Here is a 27363-nt window from a genome sequence, read left to right as displayed (position 1 = left end):
GACCCCTTGTATCCCCGCCATGCGACACACTGGCACCCATTCCAAAAATCACCACTTTTTTTCATTATCCATTAATGTTGACTGTGATAAGGGAATCCTAACCATGAGTGCATCTCTCTGTCTGATTCTCTGCCTCTTTGATTCCTCCTCTCCCCTCCTTTCTGTGCCTCCTTTGTTTTATCTCAGGTGAATTGTAATCATGTGATCAAAACGAGCACCCCCTTCCCCCTTAAATGAAAAAAAGGGGAACAAAAAGCAGTTCTGTGCATATGAAACAAGAAAAGAAAAGAAGGAAAAGGCTTGTGTCTTCCCTTCTTCCCCCACTCTTTGTCCGCGTACCAACAAACTCTTGACATAAAATGCTCCAGGAGCGCGGTGACTCAGCCCGGGGAGCTGAGGTGGGACTGTCCGGTTCCTGGGGCTTTAAACCGGGGACCTTCAAAGAGCCACTCCGGGGATTTCTCTCCAGCTGCGTAATGGAGGATTTGCGGCCCTGCCTCGGTTTGACGTGAGTGTTTGTTTTGGCGTGTGTGTGTTTGTGCAGGGCGTGCAATGACGGGAAATTAACAGGCACCACAAAGTTACATTGCTACATGATTTGATGACGTTTAGGTGAGACCACCAATGTCAATTGATGTAACACGTTTCCAAGGCCACAAGATGTTTGACAGAAATGTGCTGGTTAATGAAAGAAGCCAGGAATTGGGTCGAATTTTATGTTTCGCCTCTATTTAGAAATTTGGCGCTGTGACAAAATGCTTCAAAATATATTTTCTGGATTTTTTTTGTTATTTGTTAGAGCTATCAGTGAGATTACTTAAATTAAAAAGGAGAAGACATACTATTTTTAATAATTTCCTAAATACATAACATTTGCTGTTGCCTTTTAATAATGACTGGTGGCTTGACAGTCTGACAGTCTTCGTTCAGACTGAGATAAATTGAACAAGCAAAGAGAGGTAGAGAAACGTTAAGTCATCTGATAGTTTAATGCTGCTGTCGAATAATACCCCAGTGCTACTAATACTGAGAAAAACTTTTTAGGTTATAAGGCGTCCAAAAGCTGCTTGTCAAATTCTCTTGAGCCAAAACTTTAAGAATCAGTCTGTAATTTAAGATCGTTATTTTTTCAGCCTATGGTTTTCATAATAGGGCTATGTAAATGGCTACATGGGAAAAAATCATTGTCTTGTCGCTGGTTATATGCTACTCATAAAATGTACAATTTTACTTAATAATTAATACATTTTACTGAAGTAGCTTTACATTTTTTCAAAGAAAAAATAAATAGGCCTATATTTGCAGCAACTCTCAAACTGCAAAAATACTAAGCTATAAAAAAAAACCAACTAAAATAAATATGTCTCAGTGGAATTTGGTAGATTTTTAAGAAATAATAATTAGTGAATTATTTACTGTGTAACCGGCTTCCTTTGAACAATAGTTAAAATGTTCCTTGCATGAATAGACTTTGATGGAAACGAGGTAATGTTTAATAAAAGTCTGCTCTGAGATATGATTGATGAAATGTCATAATAAAAATGGATTTATATTTAAAAGTAACAAAAGAACCAAAAAATGTAGAAAAGTCGTAAATATAATGGATCTTACAGAATGATTGGTTTCGCTGTACACATAATAGCCAATGCAACTTTTGAGACTCCCTCTGCAGAACAGTTTTAAATTAAAAGTAAATACTACATTTGAAGATAGCCTATTTTTAATGGACTGAACTATTTAGCAACAACATGAACACAGAGCAAACCAGAGATGAAACACACAAACAGCCATTCAAAATGATACCAACTTGTTCAGTCATATGACGGAGATGATGTAGTTTGTTGTGAAGCACACACACACACACATAGTGTGACAGTTAAAGGTCAGCAGACCATGGGTCAGCGGCCCGGGGCCAGGCCAGAATCACAGCTGTACACACACACAAACACACACACACCATAATCTCCACCTGACTTTATACAGTCCTGCTAAATATTATGTATTCTAAGTATATATTTAGTTGGATCAGGACCAAAATTTTGATCTGTGTGTTTTAGGAGGGAAACAGACTCCAAAACAAATCAATTCAAAAATAACTAAATACATATGGAGCTTGAAATTGTAACAAAACCTCAAATCCAAAACCTCAAATCCAAACCTGTGATCCTAATCATGTACTGGTGAAAATCAGGTACTGAACTCATTGACTGCTATTTGCTGATCTTTGGAGCCAGATGATGTCAGTCTCTACAAACAAGTATCCACAAATACACATTTCTAACAATGTAGCAAGAAATTGGAATTGTAGGTCAAACTGGGTATAGATGAAATAATGCCAGAGAAATTACTAAGGTCGAGCCAGATTAGAATATAAAATACATGTATGTTTAAATGTGCTGTGATTTATTAACATTAAAAAGGAATCACAACCAATTTCACAGCCAAATCAAAAAGATAAACTCTTATGAAACATCCCTTATTTCCAATTACATTACTTGCTGCATGCTTACTGTGAACTATAAAGTTGTTTTGGATATTGTATTAGTTATGTGGCTGGTGTGTATTATATTGTGTGTTGTGGTGCATTCTCCAGCAAAAGTGCCAAGATGGGAGTATTGCCCTTTCTGCCTTTTTTTCAGTTTCACACAAACAAATTCCTCCTGACTCACAAGAGGCAGGAATCTGTTCAGCTGACCTGGTAGTGGTGTTAGTGTGGTGTTGTCAAAAGTCTGAGCAGATATGTAAACAAAAGTCTCAACATATGCAATTGTGTAGGTCTAACACACATCCTGAGTCACTGAATCATTTGAACGCTACTTATATCCCTTTCGTACTCCCAGATACACTCTTCCTCTACCTCTCTGTGATGCTCTTAAGCTAATTTTCTCTCATTCACTCTTTCTCTATACCTGCATGCACCTGTGCAGGACAAAGCCGGTGTGTCGGTATTCCCCTGTTGAAGTGGATCAGTCAACCTTGCAGACGGATCTGGTGGGCCGCTTTTATTGCAGTTATTAAGTTATTGTAATCAACTCTGTCTTATATTTTGTGCTAAAAGCAGCATTCAAGCATGAGTTGCTCTGGAATAATGGCAGCAATAATGAGAGATTGATGTATTCCAATATGACTTTTCCTACCCTACAGGGAGGTCAGATGTGACGGGGGGATTCACAGTCTTGCTCAGGAACCCTGTCGGGGTGTAAAGGTCGCTTGTTCTTTCTAAGCATCAGACCATCCCTCCATTTTAAAAGTAGTTTACTGTAATCCAACATGAAGGGGCAAGTACTGAGCTTTAACAATTTATTAATTATTCCCTAATAGTGATAAATATCAGTTACATCCCCAATTAAAAGGTCAGGGAACCTTCAAACGGGTAATAAAAATAACTCAACCCTCCACAAGATCTTCCTGATCTCTTCTCCCCGTTCATCTTTCTTAATAAATTCATGCAGCTGTGTTACATTTAAATAGGTCCCCCTTTTGAATGTCTGTGAATTGTGCCTTTGTGCTTATACCACCAAAGTTCCTATTCTTTTGTGTTCGTCTTGTCTTTCTCCAAGTTACTGGTTAGGAAGGAGGGGTAAAAACCGTGTGTGTGTGTGTGTGTGTGTGTGTGTGTGTGTGTGTGTGTGTGTGTGTGTGTGAGAGAGAGAGGGGTTGGCAAGAACTTGGATGGGCTTTCACTGCAGCTGGGGAGTGAGGTGGGATGTTGTGTGAGTGTGCTTTACTTGGCTATGTATTTGCATGTGCTTCTGTGTGCCCTTGTGAGACGGTGTGTCTGTGTCTGCGTGCCTACATGCGTTTCTCTTACAGGATATAGTTGGTAAATATGTGTGTGTGTGTGTGTGTGTGTGTGTGTGTGTGTAGGCTTTAAGAGATGGACAGCGCTGCTACTGGTGCTGGTTGGGTGAGGATGAATGGGGTTGAGATGTGTGTGTGTGTGCGCTGCTACCTTAATGAATAGCCCATTGTATGTTCTGCTTCATATCTCCACTGGCCAGCCAAAGGAAAGAATCTAGTTACTTCAATTGTGTGAGGGGTAACATCTAAAGGAAATTGATATATGGGGGTTGAGGTGGGGTGTGGGGAAGGGTGGTGGTGTTGGAAGGGGTGGGGGGTATTGGGGTAAAGGTCCCAGGAGAGACACAGAGAGAGTTTAGTTACTTGTGGCTGATCTCTTCTGGTATTCTGTAATCATCATTTACTTGTTTTAGGGAACTTGGCTCATATTTCCTGTTTTCACTCTCAGAAGGCAGTTGGTTTTGATAAGTATGCGTTCATATATTGTTCATCGCTGTGTTAAGAGTCATAATATTTTCCTGTAGCACCAATATCTTCGACTTATGACCAAAAACCTACCAAACAAATGACATTCTCATCGGCCTCAGCTGTATTAAAGGCGAACACTGTGAAGATTATACCTGTGTTACATCTGCATGTTAGCGTTGTCATTCTGAGCATATTAGTATGCTGACGTTAGCGCTTAGCTCAAAGCACTGCTGTGCCTATAGGTACAGCCTCACAGAGCCGCTAGCATGTCTGTAGACTCACAGTCTTGTTAAATCTTATGCTTGTGTTTCAAACACTTTAATGCAACTTGGTTATATGTATCATCCGATTTGCACACAGTGTATCACCCCAAGCGATTAAGTGCAAGGTTGCACGCATCTTAGATACATTAAGTTGAAATACAACTAATGAACAGAATTCTGCTGTCAACTTATATCCACTTTTATAGGTATGTATACACATACGTTACGAAGAATTTGACATATATGATTATGTATTATATTAATTACTACTCTATTAAAACAACAACTATGAACAGCAAAAAGTGTTACATGACATAAAAAATTCCCATGATAAAACAGAGTGCTGTTAAAATGTGTGGATTAACATTATAGAGTATGTAAATCACCTGTATGTTAGGTGGCTTTAGCTTAATCGATTACGACATGATGACTGACAAATTAGATTATCGTGCAATAACTGCCTGGGTGTGAATACTCTGTGAGATACTCCAGCTACACATGACCTTTGACCTTCAGGGTTACACTGATCCCTCTTTTATACACATATCCATACATTTAAATTGTAGCCCCAGATGCACTGAGTTGCCAATAACACACTGACAAGCATCACACCCTTTTGAATCAAGGAAGACTGGCCCTTAGAGCTGTGGGGTTGCCAAGCCCTGCTGCAGCTGTGATGGCAACAAGAGGCAAAAGGGGAAAAAGGGGATGATTCAGGGAGAATAAGAGAAAGAGAATCCTCAATGCAGCCCTGTATCCCTCGCAACTGTCTCCCATCAGAATCAGGCACATTATTCTTTTACGTCCACCTCTTTTCATCTACCATGCAGTTCGAATGTGTGTATAGTGTGTGTGTGCGTGTGTGTGTGTGTGTGTGTGTGTGTGTTTCAGTGTGTGTGTTTTTCAGCAGCAAAACTCCTCACACATCCCTACACATACTAGAAGATTTCATGGAAAGATTTGGAAACTCCCAAAACAGCCCATCTCTGTAGGACGATGGGGACATGCTTGAAAAATGATAATTGGGCGGAATGAGAGGCGAGGGACGTGGAGATTGAGTCATTTGCAGGAAAATGCAGAAAATGATGTTCAAGAATTCAGCTGGGAACAAGGGTGTCCTTTGTTAGGATGTTTCTGCTGCATGTCAGGCTGGTTGCTGTTTGGGACATCATCCCACAGCAATGATGTGCCCCGCTAAAAATGTTCAATTTTAATTATTCTCTTACAGACTTTTTCCCCCTGGACACAAAACAAAATGCCCATTAATTATCTAATTTAGTTTGACATCCTGGTAGCTGAGGATAACAATATGCATTTCAGATACTTGCAAACAGTGGTGGAAAGTAACTGAGTACATACAAGAAGTGCTTTAAAGTTTTTTACTCTTCACTTAAGAATGTCGATTTATGCTTCTTTTTTATTTCTGCTTATTTACTATATTTAAGAGGGAAGTATTGTATTTTTAATTCCACTATTTATTTGACATCTGTTTTGTGGTGGACGATTTGTCGTATTCCCCTGTTGAAGTAGCAGTAGCAGTCAACCTTTCAGAAGGATCCGGTGGGCTGCTTTTATTGCAGTTGTTAAGTTATTGTAATCAACGGCATCTTTTATTATATTTTATTATATTTTGCGCTTAAAGCAGCATTCCAGCTTGAGTTCCTCTGCAGTAATGGTAGCAAAAATGAGACATTGATCGATTTATTTGACATCTGTTTTGTGGTGAGAGATTTTTCATACATAACATGTAATCAACTTATAAAATATGAAGCAGTGTTATATATTAATGCATGAGTAATAATATAGCTAATACCTATTTAATAAATTGTGGGTGGTGATGGAACAGTGGATAAGACACATGCCTTTGATGTGAGAGACCCGGGTTCGAATCCAGTGTGTCCCTGAGTAAGACACTTGATCCCTAGTTGTTCCAGGGGTGTGTGACCTCTGTCATATATAGCAATTGTAAGTTGCTTTAGATAAAAGCGTCAGCTAAATGAATAAATGTAATATAGATAAAGGTTTTAGAAACAAAACAAATTATCATCTCATGAACATGATGTATTCCTATAAACCAGCAGACCTAAAATTTAAATTAGAATTGACATAACTTTGATGCCAATGAAATGCTGCTTGCACATTATCACGCATCAGTATCAGTAACAGTATACAATAATTGCGAAAGGGGAACTCATGCTGGATGAATACTTTTTGATAATACTTATGTGAAATATCTTCTTGACTTGTAGTTGTGATGGAGCATATAGTGCTATCACTATGTTTACCATCACTGCTTACAACTGCATGGGCTTGAATATGTGCCTATTCCAAAAATGCACATACATACACATACCTTCTTGTATCGTTGTTTTAACTCACGTAATAACGAATGTTAGAAGGAAAAGCAAATAGCAGAAGGACTGCCAGGATCAGATCGATTTTAACTCAAGTAAGAGTCCATTGTATGAGACTGTTGTCATACAGCACACTTACAGATAGTCGAGTATAACGCAACACAGTTCAGCAGCATCACAAACTATGCCCCTCCAAAATGACTGTAAAACAGCGCCAACAAAGATTTAACATTATGACTTTCATAAAAGTAGGAATTATTGCACGACTATTAGACTGGAGTAGCTTTAGCTTGGTGTACCTAGTAAACGGCTTAAAACTGTGAAAAACAAGATTTTATTCTTGTAAGAACTTTCTCTGAAATGTGGGGGACAGCTGTGGTCTTTGGGATTCATTGTCAGCCCAAGGTTTGATAATCATTAATTGTCTGCTTGTATCTTGCTATATTGATTATGGAAATTATGGACTCAGTGGATAAAACTCTTAGATTAGCTGTCAGTTTCTGAGTGAGTATGAGTGAATGCTGGTACGTCAAAAAAGACTTTGCATTCAAAGTACTGCAATAAGTATTGTAACATAATTTTAATGCCAATAATGTAATACTGTGATATTCTGGCATCTTAATCGTATCCAATATTGAATGCTCATTGAATGTGCCTCTCTGTGTTGTCCGGTTCTGAGAGTGGATTGACCTGGGTTTTACTTCCACTGTGTTACAGGACAGAAGCTGTTTTGATGTGAGAAGTAAAAACAGAGTAGGGAGGACAGGAAGAGGGGTGATGTTTCTTAGGGGGAGATATGGAAAAGGATGTGGATAAAAAAGTCACTTTCCAATCATGGGTTTTTCTCGGAACATTGAATTAAGCAGCGTGAACGGGTGGGGGCCTCGAGGGTCTGGGGGTGGCTGGCCGCAAAGATGCCTGAATGAAAGAGTTTGTTGTTTGATGCTGGGAGAGGGAGATGAAAGGGGAGAGGGAGATGGCGAGTTTGTCGGGCATCAGTCCCCTCTCCCATCGCCTTCTCACCCTGCGGCCCTCCCTCGCTCTGCCCATGTGAGCTAGAGTTCATACACAGGGCCCACAGCTGCTCACATAGACTCAGACACACACACAAATACACAGAAGTACATGCATTGATGAAAACATGAGTATCCACACACACACACACCAAACTAAAGCATACAGGCAGACGTGCAAACTACATATAGAAATGTGAATCTGCATACTCTGTTTACTCTGTTTGAGTGTGTTTACAGGTAAACACACTCATACACAGTTACACAAACAGACAGTCAGTCACATGTGCATGCAGTCCCATAGAGGCACATTAGAAAACAACACTCGATCACACACAAAAACATCACATACACATGTATTGTGGAAAATAAATTAATAGTCAACACTCAAAGACTGAAAACTTTATTGCCCATTTAAGCTGTCAGTAGGGAGATTTATGTCTGGCTCTGGGTGCATATTTAAGGACAATTAAGACAGCAAAATACCATATCTGTTCCCCTAGGTCAGCCACACTCAAAGTACATCTAACATCTTGACAATAAATTTCATATTGTAAATTGCATAAAGTGTACACAATCTTTAGGGTTATTGACCTCTAGCAGTTAAAAGAAAGTTATTGTAATAAATATGAGAAAGTGTCTTCTGCAACACCTCAAGATAATTTACAAAGGTACTAGATTCCTGGCTTACAGCCAGTAAATGGGAAATGGTTTGATTAGACCAGTCCACTGTAGTAAAGCTGAGCTTAGTTACAATGTGAACAGATCAATCTATTTAACCAGCATCAAATGCCAAGAGAAGGACACATATCGAATGAGTTTGCATGGACGCACAGCAAATTTAAACACATATGGAAATATATACCATTATTTTCAGCATCTGTAACCCTATTCAGATGAGAAATAACATCAGTGTAATGGTTCATGTTATTAGGCCCAACCAACAAAGCCAACCTTGTGGTGAGCGAGAGAAGTTTGTTTCTGTTTAGTGTCTGTTCAATCGTAGTTCCTCTTGATGAGCTGAGATAATTCTATTTAACTCATATCAAGTTACATTAGAGCTTATCGTTTGGTTGACATACTAACCTACATGGATGCCGAAAGTGTGACTTAACATTCATCTGAATGGGATGTGGTGGATATGCAATGACATGCAGTGGTCCTCTCGCAGTGTTATTAATCTTAAAAACCTGGGGGAAAACAGAAAAAACATTATTTTGTGTCCCAAAATACAACTCAGTAATAAGATTCGGTTGAATTAGGCATCTGGATTCCTAGTCATGTAGAGCTTGTATTTCAGACAGTGTAATGATTTTGCCTCCCATGTTTTTTAAAAAGAAGTAAAGGAGTAAATGAGCCACACACAACACTAAACAAGAGATTTAAAGATCATGAGAGTGAATCTTGTTAAAGGGTTGGCAAAAAAAATTAAAGATAACAAAAATAACAGAAACACACTATTTATGCTGGACTGGATTGTAACCTATATGACAGGTTTTCATGTTGTTGTGTCCAGATCTTTAAAAGCAGACTGCCAGCCTCATTCTTCTCCCTTCACGGATGGCTCTCCTCGGCCAAAAATATTTTGGGAATCTGTAATTGTACACCCTAATCCACCAACGGGGAGACAGGTGAAAACGAAGCACAGGCTCAGGAAGAGTTTGAAGTAGAGTGGTCACTGATGAAAGAGGGACTCATCAGAAATTGGGTTTTCCATAGCTATATGTGAGGATGTCATGGCTCAGAGAGAATCTGAAGGTATGATTAAAAGCGAAAGGAGTGAAAGCAAAACTGATCCAAGCATGGCAGAATCAGAAGCAGCTGATTAATAAAAAAAATGAAAAGGGGGGGGGGGGGGGGCAAACAAGAAGGCTGGGAGCACACATATTTAGGAATAAAGACAGACGTGAAGAAAATGGAAACAACAGGAAGGAGCTTGAAAAGGGGTCATGACAGTGATACGGATATCAGTGGCATATTAGTGCCTTGGGCAAAGATAGAAAAGAAGAGACAGAGGAAGAGCAATTGGAGGAGTGTAAATCCCAGGAGAGAGGAGGGATGGAAAGGATGAGAAGATGATGGACACACACTGGCACACACAGACACACACACATCCCATAATTAGCATGCTAACAGGCATTTAAATGTCCCACACAAAGGCTCACTGTTGAGCCTTGGTTGCTCACTTCGGAGACAATACACAATAGGAGTCAGTGGGAGCCCCCAAATCACCCTAATAGCCCATGTGGCCCAGCGTGGCTTCTCCTATTTTACCATTCCACCGATCACACTCATTCACTCACTCACTGACCGGCTAATGAAAAGCTGATTGCCTCGAGGCCTGCAGTTATTGAGCAGCTTGCCCCTTCCTCCTCATTTCCCTCTTTTCATCTTTTCCTCCACAGACAGAAATGGTTCAGAGGTCCAGTGTGTGGGCTGTTTGCCACTGTCGGTACTGCATGGGAACGGTGACATGACAGACAGAGATGGAGGATATATAATTAAAGCAAGATCACGACAGGACAGCCATGAGGGGTGCAAGGGGAAGCCTCTTATTAGACTGACACAGAGAGATTTTAACTTAATTAAAATCCAGACAGAAATGATTTAATTATGGGATAGGAATTGACTGTGAAAATGGAGATACTTTGTATATTGATGTAAGGAAAGTACCCTCTAGCAAACAGCTGTGAGTTCTCTCTGTCAAAATGCAAACCTGATATCCTCACACTGTCAGAGATCAGGACATGCAGTGAGCTGTATGTTGCTGCATTCCCTCAAAGCACCTTTCATAGAACCTGGTGGGTAAACCCTGTAATGAGCCTGGGTTTGTCTGCATAAGATTCAGCTTCACTGGACCCCCCCCCCCCCCCGTCAAATGTATATAATCCCAACCCAACGAGCCACTGCACAACAAGTGTACTATAAGGACTCTTTATTTCAAGGAGCACCCCAGATTCCCGTGACAGATACACCTGCCAACAAGCCCAGTGTCTGAGGTTTGAGGGGTCTTCAGTCTCTCTCTCAGGTTCCTACTTTTCCTCTTCTTCTCCTAAAAGTTGTTTAAAAACTGAAAGAGAGAAAAACTGTTAGACAGAAAAACCTTAAGGCTGCAGACACAACCAAGATCTCAGCTGCCTATCAAAATTTAAGCCAATTAGACAGATGATACACGGACAGATGACGTTTTTTTTTATCACTTCTCAGCATGAATTAAAGTCCCCATAGTTTTCTTTAGTAAGCCCAAATCGTACCCACATGCTGTAATTTACTTGTGTCATGTTATATTTTCTGCTATTTTAAATGATCTGAAAAGCAAATTTATACAAGACTGTTGACTGCCTCTTGCTGATAATGTCTCCACATGGACACCAGGCTATGTGCTGATGCTAATGCAGTCAAAAGATTTTTGGTACTCCACAGCATTTGGCTGTCCTAAGCCAGTCAGTTTTGAAGCGAGGGCCTCTTCATCAACAGATCAAGAGGTGACTTTACTACAGCACACTCAATTTCGAGAAATTCTGACCTTATTACTAAAACCTGTTAGTGCTGTGTATTGGACAACTTGGCATCTGGAGATTGTTTGTATGTGTTGGAGCTATTCAAGAACAAATTACTGGGATAGGCCAGCAGGGGGCACCTGCTTCCAATGCATGAATAGTTTGCTACTGTTATTTTGCAGGCCTTGGTGCCCAATTCCTCATAAAGTCATCAGATCCGAACAATTTTGAAGTCTACAAGACTAGATGTGTTATATATCCCTGGCAGGGACACTTTGTTGTATGAAGTAATATGAGAGTGATGAATCCAATTAAAAATTAAGTTTGTAATCTACACTCTCTCACCACTAGTTGAGGATCACATTTGTGTCCCATTTGTAGGAAAAAAATTAATTTGTACAGGGCAAACTACTGTGTGAAGGTAGTCATAGTCCCTCGAATGTCTTCTGTCCAGATCAGATTGTTACTAAACTATCACGCAAACACTTTTTTCACTAACTCAGCTGAAATAAGCAAAGGTGTCTGTCTGAAAAAGCAGCTGAAAGTTTTCCATTAATTTTGTTTGAACAAAAAAGTGATTTGACCGCGCACCCAAACCTGTAAGGATTGGGGTGCTTAGCCAAACATTTAAATATTTACTCATTTGTCAGACGCTTTTATCCAAAGCGACTTACATTTGAGGAACAACATACAAGCATCAACAAGCATCAATACAGCACGAGATCTACAACTGACAATGCATACTAGTAAGGGCAGCAATAAGTACTAGTAAGAGCTAATAGCACGTATGGCATCAATGGGGTAAATACCTAGGGAAGGAAGTAAGAGTTAACAAAAAAGTGCAATCGATACAAGATAATTGTAGGGGATAGAAGAAGAGAACAGGAAGTGCATGTTAAAGGTTAGGAGGTGTTATGAGAGAAAGTACTCTTGGAAGAGGTGAGTTTTCAAGAGCTTCTTGAAGTTACAGAGGGACACCCCTGCTCTGATGGCATGTGGTAGCTCGTTCCACCATCGTGGTGTCACAGATGAGAACAGCCTGAGATTGCTTTGTGTGTAGGGATGGCAGAGCAAGGCGGCGTTCGTTGGAGGAGCGCAGTGGCCGAGAAGGAACTTCTCGCTTGTAGGCCTACTAGGCTTCTAGGCTTGTAGGCCTAGATGGAGTTTAGGTAGATGGGTGCAGACCCTGTAGTCACTCTGTATGCAAGCATTAGTAACTTGAATTTGATTAGTAAGAGAAGCCATGCAAGCTAATGATCAGCCCCAGTGAGGTGGTGTAAATTGATAAGAGAATGGGCCCTAGCAGCAAGCCTTGGGGCACCCCTGTGGACATTTTGATTACAAACATTACAACAGGATAAAAGACTGAAAGTAGCGGTATTAAAAGTTTATCTGTGAGCTTTTGTGTTGTTTGTTCTGTTCCTCTGTTTAAAACATAGTTATATATAAAGGTAATCATCAGGCTAGTTTGACATCCTGTATAATTAATTTCACGAACATCTCAAGTGTATTCACAGTATACCGATATTCCTCTGGCTCTGTTCTGTCTTGTACAGAAGATCCATCACAGCAACAAAGCAGAACAGACACCTGACTGAATTACTGGACACTTTAGAGCCCCTTAACCATTCATCAGTAACTGACATTATGATTGGAGGCAGTCAAAGCTTTGAAACATGTGATATGCACAGTAACCATTAGTTCTGTAATGGTTTCCCTTGCTTGTGATTGCTGTTGCTTGAATATTTACATTTTATGTCAAAATGATTTAATGCTGAAGGAAAATTATGACATTTCCTCTGTGCATAATTACCAACTAGTTTGAAGAGAGGCTAGAAAATGATCTTGTTAATTTTCTCCTTGAATATAGACTTCATTAACCAGGTTTGTGCTTCTCTGCTGCTTTTGCAGTACACCACTAGAGGGAACACATGCTTCAGTGTTTTCTGCTGAAACCTTCTATGATAGAAATGGCTGCAGATGCATCTAGTGGTTTTGGAGCTTCAATGCTAAAGCTGCCTCAAAAACTTTTTTATTTTCCTTACAGGTTCAGTCAGCGGACTGGCATTGTATGCAACTTTTACCAGGGTGATGTTTGAAAAAAGGAGAAACAACCAAAATTATATAAATATTTATTTGCAACATCAAAAGGTGTACACGGAAGAATAAAGTGCTTTGTACTTGACATTTTTTTCTTCTTCTTAACTTATTTCAATTACTTCAATAGATTGCTTAGTGCATGTTTATCTCCCAACGGGGATTTGATTCATACAAAGCATCAAGCAAAGAAACCATGATACTTTGTCTGTTACACAAAATGGCATTTACAGATGTTGTTTTCCTGTTCTCATGTTGGCTACGATTCTGCGCTCATGTTGAAATATGAACTAGCTATACACTTCAAAATACTACAGAACGACTTTTCATACACTGCCAGTCAAAACCTTTTAAGCATTGTATATTTATTTCACATTTTTGTGTTGATCTTCAGCAATTTAATAGTAATTTCACATAGTTCATAAAAGTAAGCTGTAGTGTACCTATAAATGTTGTATGACTTTTTCGTTTCATTGGAATAAATGTGTCACCCCCGTGTAATAAAGCACTAATTAGTGCCAATTAGGATCTGAGAGCCCACCAATAGGTTATGTTCATAGCAGAACACTTAGCAGAAAAAGCACAGGTGGAGCTAATGATAATGATGATGGTTCAGTTCAATTTAGGTGTCCCAAACATTTACCAGTGAGCCAGTACGCACAACCAGGGTTCAGGGCATGCAGGCATTTCAAGAAGTACTTCGAGATGTTTTCACAAGCTTTAAAAATAAACATTAATGTGTTTGGATCCCTCAAGACATTCACTAAAAAGAAAATGCCAAGAAACATAGGGTATCTTTGAACAGCTAAACATCTGGAAACTGGACAGATCTCTGATTAAAATGTTCTGGCAGTCCTGGTGTACTGTTAAAACCATAGTATCTAGACATCAAATGGAAAACATATACATAATATAGTACACATACAGTACAGCTGCCGCTTACAGAGGCCTAATTAGAGTCATTTAGGTTGCTTACAAGTTACAAGTTACATATACATACACTTATAACAGTTATGTGAAACACATTTATGAATACATTGCTTTAGAGTAAACTGGCTGGCAGTGAATGTCAATACAGCGCTTACATATGCTTGATATGTTCCTATTATCAGGTTTTGCAATGAAAATTTAAACAATATCCATTTTTAAATCTAACACTCTTGAATGCTTGTTGCTAAGATCCACACAAGCTCAGTTTCTATCTCTAGCACAGCCATGTTGATACAAAAACACAAAACTGCTGAAGCAATAAAACCAGCAAAAAACAAATTCATGAATGAAAAAAATAAACAAACAATAAAAGTCTTTCAAGAATGAGAGTTGCAGTATCATCAGATCAAAAGGTGAAAGGGAAAAATACATTCATTTCACATCCTAATCGTTGCTGTCCACATCATGGCCAAATGGTATTTAAACATTTGTTGGTTTCAATTCTCTTGAAGTACCAGATGAGAGAAACTTGACACGTGGAAATGAGATAATGAGTAAAATTAAGTTTCATCACAGGTATTTCAAAATCAGGTAGATGTACTTTATCTATGAGTGATATTCTTTTATTTGTACCATATACCACCTGCCTCTAAAAGGAGGGCAACTGTTTTTTTATGTCATGTATTTTACAACCACCATTACAACTTACTTCAGAAGCAATTTTCCTGACATACTTTATTCTCACTGCCCCAATCCAGTGATTTATTGCACATTTCCACACACTGTACTACACCTGCATCCCTTTGTTTCCTGCTGTCACAGTGGCTTTTTGCTATCAAAAACAATGAGTACACTTAGGCTGCATGCACCCCAGTTTCCAAATCATGAGTCAGAGACGCTCTAATTTCCAGCTCCAGACCTTTGGCAAACAACAGCAGCACAAAAGCTTCTCAGCATTGTTTGTTATCACTGGCTGCAGCCTCCACAAGAAACAAACCAAGAAAAAAGTTTTGTCTATAAATTGCTTTATATTTATAACACTAATAGATTAATATTACTTGACTATTTTTAGTACTTCTAATTTAAAAGAAATATTTGTTTCTATTATATATAAAGATATTAAGAAAATATATTTTGTTTTAAATAGATGCTCTTAAAATTCAACTTTGTTTTCATAAGAAAAAATATTTTTTAACATAAGATTAAAATTCAGAATAATACTCCTCCTGCTACACCAGTGATTGCACTTGGAATGGTCTTGGTAGTTGGTACACTCTTCACTAATGAATACTAAAACCCCCAAATTAAGGGAGATTTTTCTTTTGACAGGAAAATATTTAAGAAAAGTCTCACAATAGTGCAAATAGCAGACTTTGGAGGGAACTATTGCAGGCAAGGTGACCACTGAAGTCCATGAACAACATGGAGATTATCAAGCATAAATCAACTTTGATAAAAATCTTGACTGTGTAACCCTTGATTTCAATCCTCTTCAAAAAGGAAGAGAATTACACCAAAACTGCTATTGCGTTCATAAAATCTCTTGTTCACAGATAAAAAGGAAATTCTTTAATAAAGTTACATTTTTCACAATTCAAAATGCAGCCTAAAACATTTCTGGATTTGTTCTGTTATTGTGCTTTCCTTTGGTTATGAAATCATAATAAAATGTAGCCAAAACTCGTCAATGTTTTGTCAGAGATTCTTAGTCCTCCTGCAGAATCACGCTGGTTGATCATTATGGCTCTTCAAATAATGCAGTTACATGTGCCAGAAGTTATTAAAGAAAACAATGTCTTCTTTTTCTTAATCTCTGATCCCATTGGAAAGAAACAAACACATATAAATATAAAACAACACTGGCAAGGCAAAGGGGGTTCACATTTCTGTACATGCAGTCCAAAACATCACCAAGACATTTTCAGGTCCAACTGTAGATAAAGTTAAAAGGATTGCTGAATAAAGAGGAACACAGGACTATCCACACTCCCTGCACTCTTTAGATATCTTGCTCACTCTTATAGGTCACAGGATCAAGAGGTATGGCAGTCTGTAGAATGTCAAACTCCATCTGGTTATTGTCCATGTCCAGAACACACATGACGTTGTGACTGCCGGATGTCATGGTGGCAGTGTCCTGGAACATATTTTGGAAGTCTACAGCAACGGAAGTCCTCCTCTCCTCTGCCCTCTCTTTTCCTACAATCTGGGAGGAGTCGAAGATGTCATCGTCTTCCTCCCCACAGCTCAATGCTACCTCGTTCTCATAACAAAAGGCGCTCAGCGACCTGGGAATTAAGTCTTGTGTGGTTCTACATGTGGGAGAAGCGGCAGATGAAGCCCGGCTTGCAGCCTCATCAAGCTCTTTGGCGCTGAGGTGGGGAGTTGACGGCACCTCATAGGTCTTGTTGAAGCGACCATAGTCTACCTTGTAGCGGTCTCGGTCCTCATAGATCACAGGCTCAAACCTGTGACCCCAAAAGATCTCTCTGGCAAGGTAGGAGCTACGGAACTGGGTGGTCATAGCCGTGGCCTCCACCATCCCCTCCAAGATCACAACAACCTCAAAGTCATCTGTCTCCAGATCAGCTCGGCTTAAAGTATACAAGGGGCTATCTTTGTCTATCTCATGGACTATAACCAGCGGGGATACTAGAAACAGCCTGTCTGTGCCCTCATCATAGCCCACATTCAGGTCCATCTGCTCCAAGGGGAGAAACTCACCCTCAGCTGTGACATATGAACGTATCAGCTGAGCGCGCACATGAGCCTCCACAATGTGGCTCTTCCGCAGGTTTCCCACCCTCCACATGAGGCACAACTTGCCGTCACGCAGGGCAATGACAGCATTTTTGGAGAACACAAGGGTCTGGTTTCTCTTCTTAGGCCGCGCCATCTTGGCCATGATGGTGCCAATCATGAAAGAGTCAATGATGCATCCCACAATGGACTGGATAACCACTGTTATCACAGTGACAGGGCACTCCTCAGTAACGCAGCGCCAGCCATAACCAATGGTGGTCTGGGTCTCCATGGAGAACAACAGCGCCCCAACAAAACCCTGGACATGAAGAATGCAGGGCATCCTTTGCGTCTGCCCTCCACCTGTGTGTCCAGAGGTGGGTCCATACAGCCCCCCAACCACCAACCCATCACCCTTCAGCGTAGGTAGCTCCTCAAAGTCCCCATGTGCCAGGGAGACACTGTAGAAGATAATGCCAAAGAAAAGCCATGAGACCATGAAGCTGATGCAGAATATAAGCAGCAGGTATCTCCAGCGGATGTCCACACAGGTGGTGAAGATGTCAGCTAGGTACCGCTGCCTCTTTTCCTCCATGTTGGTGAATAAAACATTACATTGTCCATTTTTCTTTACAAACCGGCTCCGTACTTGGCCGGAGCCCCTTGTCAGAATCTTCCCATTGTAGTTGTTCATCCCTCCTTGTCCACTTGTGCTGTGCGCAGCAGCAGAGGATCCCGACCTCCTCCTACTGTCTTCTGTCTCTGTGTCGCAGGCCGAGTGCAGTCGGACGCTGGGGGAACCGTGGCCGTTATGGAGTCCTAAGGTAGAGATCTTCTGGCGTTCCTCCTCTGGCAAAAAGGCTGACACAATGCTGTACCTGCCACCAGAAAGGGGGAGAATAGGATTCAAACATTTGGTTAAAAAAACATGGTGACATTAGATTGACAGAAATAGATAACAGTAGGAGATTTAAAACTTTTCTTGTCAAGTTTAGAAATGAATGTGGTCATGTGAAGTTTCTACTGTGCTAAGGCATAGTACAAACTTACACAGACAATATTAGACATTTGCCAGCATTGTCTTCCACTGCCGAAATGACGGACCTGATCACAGCTTCAGAATACTTACAAACTTATTTATTTGAATGATCACTACGGTTTTGTAAATCAATTCCTCATTTTAAGGGAGAAACCTGACCACTTTCTAGGTGTTTCACTGAAATGTTCTTGAGTCAAATGACATCCCAAATGCTGTGGCTCCAAACCATTACCATTACATAGTTTTAAGAGAACTACAAAATGTATGAATAAAAATTAAGTGTGTAACAGTTTGGTGTTGGAACTGATAAAAAATCTATATCATTCAAATTGCAGTTTGCACAATATGAGAAAGAGGCAAACGAGAAGGAAGACAGCTTACAAAGCCAGTAATCTTATTGATCCCTGTGTACTTTCCAGTGACAGGGAGATAGGAAGATAATACCTGACTCATTATGAATACAAGGGATGTGAGCAGGAACAAATAAGAAACAGCCAGCCATGCAGTTTAAGGGGAAACTCGTTGGTCAATACAGTAATACAAGATGTCTGTGAAACCTCTCATTCGTCCAGGTCATAGTTGTCCAAGGAAGGTTAGAATTAAGGGCAACTGGACTGGCATTTTGCCTCAAATTCAAGAGGCTGCTTCAGTTCAATAATAAAAGTTGAATTTAACTCCCAAACAGTCCATTTGAATTGACCAAGCTTTTCACAGTCACCTGAGTGTATTAATCAACCTAACCTGTCTCTCTCCTTTGCATGGAGGATTACCGGCTGGGAAGGTTAGTTCAGTTTAGCTATGTGAGAAGGATTGCTGTCATCACAGATTAAAGGATTATATCTTCATCAGTGTCAGTCAGACAACCCATTTTGACATGGGCTGATGTATATGTTACTAATTATATGTAAATTAATGTTAATTAATTTATGATCATTCATTAGCCCACTGATAATTGAGAGATCGGATGTTTGAGATTGGAACTTTGCTCCTTTTAATGAAAAATCAATGTGTTGTTTAAAGTTTTTGTCTGGTTATGGCCAGTGCCTATGTTTTGTCACTGAAATCAATCTTTATTGTGCCATGAAGGGAAATTTATTTTATGTCAAAACAAAACAGTTGAGACAACTATGAGGTAATTAAACACTAAGAAGCAGTTAGACAAACCAAAAACACATCAGAAATGCAGTGGTATAAAACTTTAATACTATGTTAATGTACCAGGCTATTAATGTATTTATTGATAGCCATTATTACAATACAACATCCTTCAGTCAGTAACAACAAGACAAGAGCTGGTCAGGACAGTGTAGGCCTTGGCCTTTTTAAGGACCTTCTTACTGTAAATATCCCTTAGCTGGGCCTGACTCACCCCGACTAGCTCACCAAATTGACAAGCCCCATCTTACTGGCCATGTTAACATTTCCGGACAAGACAATTTTAAAAAGGATAAAATAGTTTCTGTAAGGCTGTTGAGATGCCCTTTAAAATCATAACTCCTGTACAAATTAAATAGATTAATAGATATCCTAAAATAAATAAACAATAGTCCAATGATTTCAAATCAGAACCGTTGTTTAAACCAAAAGCAGTTTCCCGGAAAATTCTTATTAATCAAATTTGTGCAGTAACACTGAAAAAAAAAGTAACATAGTGCTATGGATTGTCATTCGAGACTCAATCAGATCTTACCTTAAGTTCAGTGATACAAAATGATCTAAGTTTCAAAGGAATGATAAAGGAATGTTAAAATTCAAGAGTAGATTCAGGACTTTATAAAACTCATCATGATCATTTAATAAAAGTAAGAATTAATTGCACCATTACAATCCAGCTGTAGTCCTAGACAGGCAGCAGCTTCCAGATTAAATCTCTCACCTGCTGGACCTGCTTGTTCCCATGGCACCAGTGATCACTGATCTGGGTCCTGGCTGGTATGCCAAACTCTGTCCTTCTCCCAGAGATCAGGTCTCCACCGTGGAGGTGGTGCTTGGACCACTGAGAAGGACCCCTGCAGGAGAGAGAGAGAGAGAGAGAGAGAGAGAGTAAGAGAATCAGCCCACATCACTTCACGTAGGATCGCTATAATCAAATAACAGCAAGTACACACGTAGCCTCTGAAGTACTACTTTAACTTATTCCTGCCCTATCGTTCTTATCACTTTGTTTCCTTGTCTCATCTTCCTTATGTCCTACTGAACATTTGTTATACTTGTGATCCTTGTTCTTATATTCTGTATTTTACCCCACTGTATCTTATTACCCATGTGGTTATTTATTTTTGAATTTTATGTGTGATTTGTTGTGAAGCACTTTGTACTCTGTTTGATAAGTGTAATATAAATAAAGCTTATTATATTATTATAATTTACAAAAGTACAGATCGTTGATGATCAGATTAGGAAGGTGCACTTCAATGTATGCAAAACATGATTCTTTCTTTAACTTTTTTAAAACATTGTTTCATCACATTTCATCTCCTTATTTACTCAAACATTATACTGTGGGTCTGTATTTCTAGTCTGGCTTCTGTGTGTTGTTTTAGTGAGCAAGATGTGGATTACAACGTAATCCTGATGTAATTCTGCAAAACGTCTTGAGGAACAGTGACCCTGCTCTCAACAAAGTTGTAATGTTGTGTGTGGGTGTAAGTGGTGTAATTACAGGTAAAACAAAGTGTTATAAACCTCTCCAGCACTCACACAAACACTGTAAACAATACACTCCACTGTGACTGGATTTATTGAATTGCTATTGTTGACAGCTTTGTTTCTGTCGCTGCAAATCTAACAATTCAGAATCAAAATCAGCACCACACTCATTTATGAGTTGTTCACTTAAGCACTTTTGGTGTGACAGCAAGTTGGAGTTCTCAAAGTGCCATACAATTAGCTATCAATACATGTGACACAATTTAATCATGCGAGTTTCTTTGTGTAAATGTCTTTGCTGGAACATTGTTTGATGCAATCCACGTTGAGTTCACTTCATCCTTATTTAAAAGATATTTACTTGTGATAACAGCAACTCAGCCATCAAAACCACCAACAAAAATAAGGATTCCCAGATTTGAGCTAAATTGCTGGCTGTTAAAAGGTTCACTGGAGCTTATAGTCACAGATGGACAGATGGTTTTAATTGAACTGATCTTCCACATTGTCTTCAACATTCAAACCAGATGCAGGTTAGGTTATTTCTGGATTAAAAAGAGTAGTATAGAAATATATATATATTTCTAGTATAGAAAAAAAAGACACATCTGGCACCTTAATAGGCCTTAAAAACTAGGGGGAAAGTGTGTTCCAGCACACAACTTCCCCAATGTGTAACAGAACAAAACTGTCTTTCTAGAACACATTTTCTCCAGAGTCTCAAATGACATGAGCCAAGCTCAAGGCTTTTTATTTTCTGATTACATGATTTCCAGCCAGAAATACATATATATTTGTTTTACATTTCTGTATAAATAAATGCAGATGATTTCTGTATTACAGTTGTGCAGTCATTTGCTAAATTGTAGGAGGTTCTCTTATGAATCCACTACCATCATCAAGCAAAGCAAACCAGCTCCCAGGGACAGCCCTGGGATCATCAACATGGTTTAGACTTTCATTTTTACTCATGCTGATTGCCTTCAAACCACTGCTCAAAAACATTTCCTACAACACATCTCACAGTAACTAAACATGGCAAGTATAATATCTGACTTCTGCTAAAAGGGTCATTGAGTCACTGACATTGCATTTCATTATTTAAATGTATTAATTTAAAATAATTGCACATAATCATTATGAGAGGATCTATATATCATTGCTTCTATGCAATGACACTCATACAGACATACTTTTATCTATATCTGTACTTACTGTATGTGAGGATTTATTTTTTCTGTTTTGCATGTGGTCTGTCTCCATACAGGTGCCCTTGGCTTCCAACCAACAACACAGCTGTGAAATAAGTTCTCACACATCTGAGCTGTATCTTCAAATGAAAGATGCAACCAGCCAACATTCCATCATCAGTGGTGACACCCTTTTGGTGCAAAGTTTTTGTAACATCTAATGAACCGAGAGGCCAGGAGAGGCAGAGCACAGGTACAGACATGTTATAGCAGAGATGAGACACACACACAATACAAACCAGTTAATGGTCACCAGGTAAAGCAGGGGACATTCAATGAAGCCAGTTTCCATAGGAACACATCTCCTCTGGCATTTGGGGGATGGAGAGAAGTGGAGAGAGTCACCAGAGACACAGTGGTGTAGGGGGGCTAGTATACAGTATTAAGTGCTCTCATAACATGAGTCAGAGAGGGAGGGAGAGATGGGATGAGAGAAAGGGCGTAAGGACATCAATGGAACATCGACATTTGATTTTAAGTAGATCCTCTGTGTCAGAAGTGGCTCTTAGTGGAGACTTTTCTGATCCATATTTCTGAGTGAGAACACAAATGAGGAGAGAAATATGTTTGACTTGGGTCAAAAGCATTTTTAAAAAAGCTTTTATGGTTCGATTATTTTCCTAATGATGTACCAAAAAACACTGATCAAGAGGTTTTCCTTAATTACATATACTACATATATTACATATATTATTACATACATTACAATACATATTTAAGAAATCACACGTTTTTATACAGTTTACATTTCTGTAAGCTTTACTTTTGTTTTTTTGGGTGTTAAAGGTCCAGATAGATTTTAGATAGATTATTGTTTTTGATTTAGGTTTGGGGCTGTAGAGAGAAGTAGAAAAAAAATAGAAGAAGAAAGTACATACGTGTCTCTACAGATTAACAGTAATACCAGAATGATTAGTCAATTCATCTATGAGCATATTGACAAAAAAAGTAATCAACATAAATTTTGAGAGTCAACTGGTTACAGCTTCTCAAATGTAAGGATTTGTTTTCAGTTCCTCAGTTTTTTTAGTAAGGTAAGGTAAAATAAATATTTATGATTATGGACTGTTGGTCTGACCTTTAATATTTTTCTATCATTTTATAGACCATAAATATTTCTGTTGATTAAATGAGTAACTGATATGAAAACAATCTTTAGTTGCAGTCCTACTGTTTGTACCACATTTGCGCATGTCCTGTGTACATACTGTACACTGTACTTGTGTATGACTTTGCAGTGTTTTTGAAGTATTCTACTGTGTCTCTGCATCACTGTCTTCTCCCTTATCTCATAAATCACAGATTAATAGCCAGTCAAAATTTCTCACACTGAAATAAGAAAGGTAGAGTCGTTCTGTACTGAACAACTTCCTGGAGATTTCATGATTGTTAATCCAAAAGAAGCACAAAGAGATAGACATAAACAAGCAGGTTGGTTGGGGGGAGTGGGATTAAGATGCAGAAGTGTCCTCTTCCCCTAAAGCAGGGGTCAGCAAATAAGTCTGACATCTGGCTTTTTCATTTCCCTGAGGAAATTCAGGGGAATCCAAGTACACCTTTACTGACAGCTTTTTCAGAGGTGTGTCAAGTAAGCCAGAGACTCTTTTGAATGTCCTTCAGAACTTTTCAAAGTAAAAAGCTCTCAATGAACTCAACATGAAGCATTTCTTCAAAAACGTTCTCATGCTTTTATTTTGTGCCTCCAAAATAAAAGCATGAGAACGTCACTTAAGAGGAAGTGAGTTTGTGAGTAACTGTTGTTGTCATGACTGAGATCTATTTCTTCATCAGCTGCTATCAATTTATTAATTTTTTATTTTTCTGCTATCAAAGCAATATGGCCACGGGCCAGATATTATTGCTGGTGGGCCAGTTCTGGCCCGCGGGCCGCCTATTGCCGACCACGGCCCTAAAGTCTTTGGTAATCGCCCCTGATGAGACACACTATTGCATCTGCCCCAAAAAGATATTTTACATCCAGTGTGAATACCAGAGCTTTAAGCCCAGACATGGCCTGGCAGATATGGCATCTAGTTGAGCAATTATAGCCTACAAAGTGATCTGAGTCATTTTTGATTATATGCTGGTAGCATAAAGAGAAATTAGCCTTACTGTCTAAAAAAGGTTTAATTTCCAGATACAGTCAAAGGCAAACTAAATAGGCTGTTTTCTGCCAAAAAATGAAAATAAAAGTAAATCTGATTGTCAAGATGATTGTTAGAAAAGTACAGAATAACCTAGTTGCATAAATGTAGTCTATTAAGAGAAGCACATATTTGCCAAACATTACTGATGTTATTTATCCCAGTTAGGGACCTGCTGAGTCCATCTCACTATAGACAGATTCATGCTACATGCTGCTTGGATACTGGGACTGTAGGTGACAGGTTCACTTCACTTCCTTCTTTTGCCTTTGCCTTTGTCAAACTATCTTGTACTATGTGAAAATGAATCAATACATACCCTGGTTTCACCTCTGCTTGTCACGAGCCAACCCACAGAGAAGTCAGTGCAAAGAATTATTCCCACACTACCATCAAATCCCAGACAACCTCCGTGTTGGCTTCATTTCAGATGTTCTTTTTCCATGTTGTCCAATTTTACTCTTTGCAAAACATATTATATATGTGATAGATCAGCTGCTAATACAATGTCCAAATATGTCCAACTGTAAATGCTAAATTAGTGAACATTAACATTTAAATTTAAATTTTAAAGTGAGAGACTTTCCTCCTCAGGTCTCTATTTCTATTTGCAGGACTGAATCATCTGGACGTTTGTTTACAGACAAAGGCCGCCACCATTACAGCTTATGCTTACAGCAGCTCAGCCAACATCATTGTCAGTTTTATTTAATTTTTTTATATAGCTCAACATACCGTACCTATAACTTGTAGGTTTACGGTATAGCTACTGGTCAGCTTTTGGGGTGAAATATCTCATTGTAAACATTTATTTTATCTTTACAGTCGTGGTCTATGCTGTTTTTCTGAGTGGTCCTGAAAAGGCCATAGGACTGTCTGAAAAAGATGGCGTCACAGGGACATAATCAATATGAGATGGATAAATAACGTTCCCTTGAACAATGAAATTGTTCTTTATTCAAACATCTATTCAAAGATCACTTTACTGGCAGGTTCCTCTGTGATAGACATAGATAGTTGTATTAGACGTTTCGCTTTTGTTTGTGAGTAAAGGTTTTCTTACAAATGTGTTTGGTATCTAACTTTATTCGTTTTTGTGATGATTAAGCCACAAGTTGATGATTTATATTATCTGTCATCCTTCTGTCCTTTCATACCTCCCAGGCACCAGGTATCCCGAGGCCTTTCCTCCCTCTTCTAAAGGTGTACATGTCAAGCCTCACCAGTGCCATAGAGATTTACAGTATGTGATAGAGAAGTATGGCTGTTCACTCGATTGTACACGACACAGCAGTTCCCATGATGCCCGGGCGTCAGTCTGTCTGACGCAGTGCTTATTTTGTTATGGTAACTGTGAAAGAGCGTACCGTCTGAAGGTAAGACTGTAAGTGCTCTTAATATCTGTCATCTGGAGTGCAAAGTTGTGAAATGACTTAATTCAACAAATAAAAAACTGAATCCATCAAGTTATTGTTGTATACATCTCCTGATACTGAAATACTATTTGTAAACTGAGCATTACTGATACTCACCCTGCAAGTTAGTTGTTGTTTTCTGTCACTTGGTTGTAATGTGTATTCCTTGTGTACCACCACTTCACTTCTCAAAATCCCACTTGCACTGTCCTGGGCAAAGGTCCCACATCCTCACATTCATGTGGTCTGTGATCCTTTATTTTATTCTTCCTCTCTTTTTAGTTTCTTCTTCATCACTTATTCATTCTGTTATCCCTGTTGTTTCTCTCTTTTAATCCGTTGTTGTCCTCCGCTGCCTCCTTTGCTGACTATAATCCTGTCTGTGTGCGCTCTCCTGTGCATACTCATGCACCCTGGGCTAAAAATGCTGTGTCAATCTCCCCTCTGCAGAGCATAGGTTTGGGAGGGAGGGAGGGAGAGAGGGTTGGATGGAGGAGGAGAGGAGAAAAATAAGAGAAATGGAGTAAAGAAAGGCAAAGAGACAACAGGAGTGGAGTTAAGACTACTGTGGGGCTGCCACTTTTTCCTGTGCTCTCTAAGCATGTGTAGGTGTTGAATAATGCCTGATGTGCTCATGTAAGCCTGTGAGAACTCATTTGAGTCATGATTTTGTAGGCTAACTCTCTTCGAGGAACAACAGAGATGATACTGTAATAGGTGGGAGATGAAGAATATATGGGGGCTTGGAAATCAAGTGGTTGAGCTGCCATCATAGTTTAAAAATGTGCATCACCACAGTGATTACAATAAGATGGGATTGTTACTGTAAATTGGCCTGTAGACATAATCCCTTTACATTTACTCCCTCACAGCTGTGGATTTTTTCCAACCCCTTATCGCTGGTGCTGCAGTTAGATGACTGTCAGTGCATGTCAGCCACTCAGCACAGTCAAAACTCCATAACCCCGCTCATCTGTTAACACATGTTAAATGCCACATCCACACAGGGTTACCAAGGGAAGAGAAATGCCAGTTTGAAGGTTTCAAGCAGCGCAGTTTTTCTATCCTGCATCATTCTTTGCTGAATTGCACTTTAACTTGAAGTGCTGTGATGTTGCAGTGGGCTACCTCTCACATATTGTTCTTGTTCCATTGGATGCAAAGTGGGAAGGTCATTCTTTGGTTATCCTTTGACTGCACAGTGTCAGGCTCATGTGACCCAGGGCTGAGCAGAACTTGTGGATGGTGAGCAGCTTTGGAGGATTTGAGTTGTTGTGTTGTTGATTTTTAAACTGTAGTGATAAGACCTGTGTGAGACATGTTAAGCATATGAGTGTATACAAGAGACTTTTATACACTGTAAGCACATTGTATTACGAGTATTATGCTGAAGTACCTTTAAGCCCACCTCTTGGTTTCAGCTGATCCAGTTCATTCAGTAAAATGGTGGAGAATGACTCAGCCTGTATAGGCTACAGCTGCATTTGCTGTTGGTTTAATGATTGTTGAACATTTTATACCTTTTAGTGAGGGGAGTGTGTTAGGGGAGAAGGAGAGCGAAGGAGAGAGAGAGAGATTAGTTTTATTACCACTTAATTGAATGGTCATGATTGCATTAATTCTTGTTATGTTAAATTCAAATGTAAACTTTGTGATTTTGCTGTAAACCACTTTGGCAACATTGTTTAACTTAAACAT

The 27363-nt window shown here is 39.3% G+C and overlaps 1 protein-coding gene and 1 long non-coding RNA gene across 2 annotated transcripts; one reads left to right on the top strand and one right to left on the bottom strand.

Moving 5' to 3' along the window:
- Nucleotides 1-196: 196 nt before the first annotated feature.
- LOC119884503 lies at nucleotides 197-26087 on the top strand. The gene is made up of 3 exons (XR_005441027.1): nucleotides 197-508; nucleotides 22124-22299; nucleotides 25415-26087. It is a non-coding gene; the product is annotated as an uncharacterized LOC119884503 (long non-coding RNA).
- On the bottom strand, nucleotides 15658-20215 carry LOC119884492 (ATP-sensitive inward rectifier potassium channel 12). The gene is made up of 2 exons (XM_038694895.1): nucleotides 20084-20215; nucleotides 15658-18046 (listed from the first exon to the last, which is right to left on the bottom strand). The coding sequence occupies exons 1-2, from the start codon at nucleotides 20104-20106 to the stop codon at nucleotides 16426-16428; spliced, it is 1644 nt and encodes a 547-aa protein (XP_038550823.1). The 5' UTR covers nucleotides 20107-20215; the 3' UTR covers nucleotides 15658-16425.
- Nucleotides 26088-27363: the final 1276 nt, after the last annotated feature.

The sequence above is a fragment of the Micropterus salmoides genome, unplaced genomic scaffold, assembly GCF_014851395.1.
Source record: "Micropterus salmoides isolate LMB-PRFRI ecotype aquatic unplaced genomic scaffold, ASM1485139v1 Ms_hic_scaffold_10, whole genome shotgun sequence".
NCBI lineage: Eukaryota > Metazoa > Chordata > Actinopteri > Centrarchiformes > Centrarchidae > Micropterus > Micropterus salmoides.
This window is presented reverse-complemented; position numbering and strand designations above follow the sequence as displayed.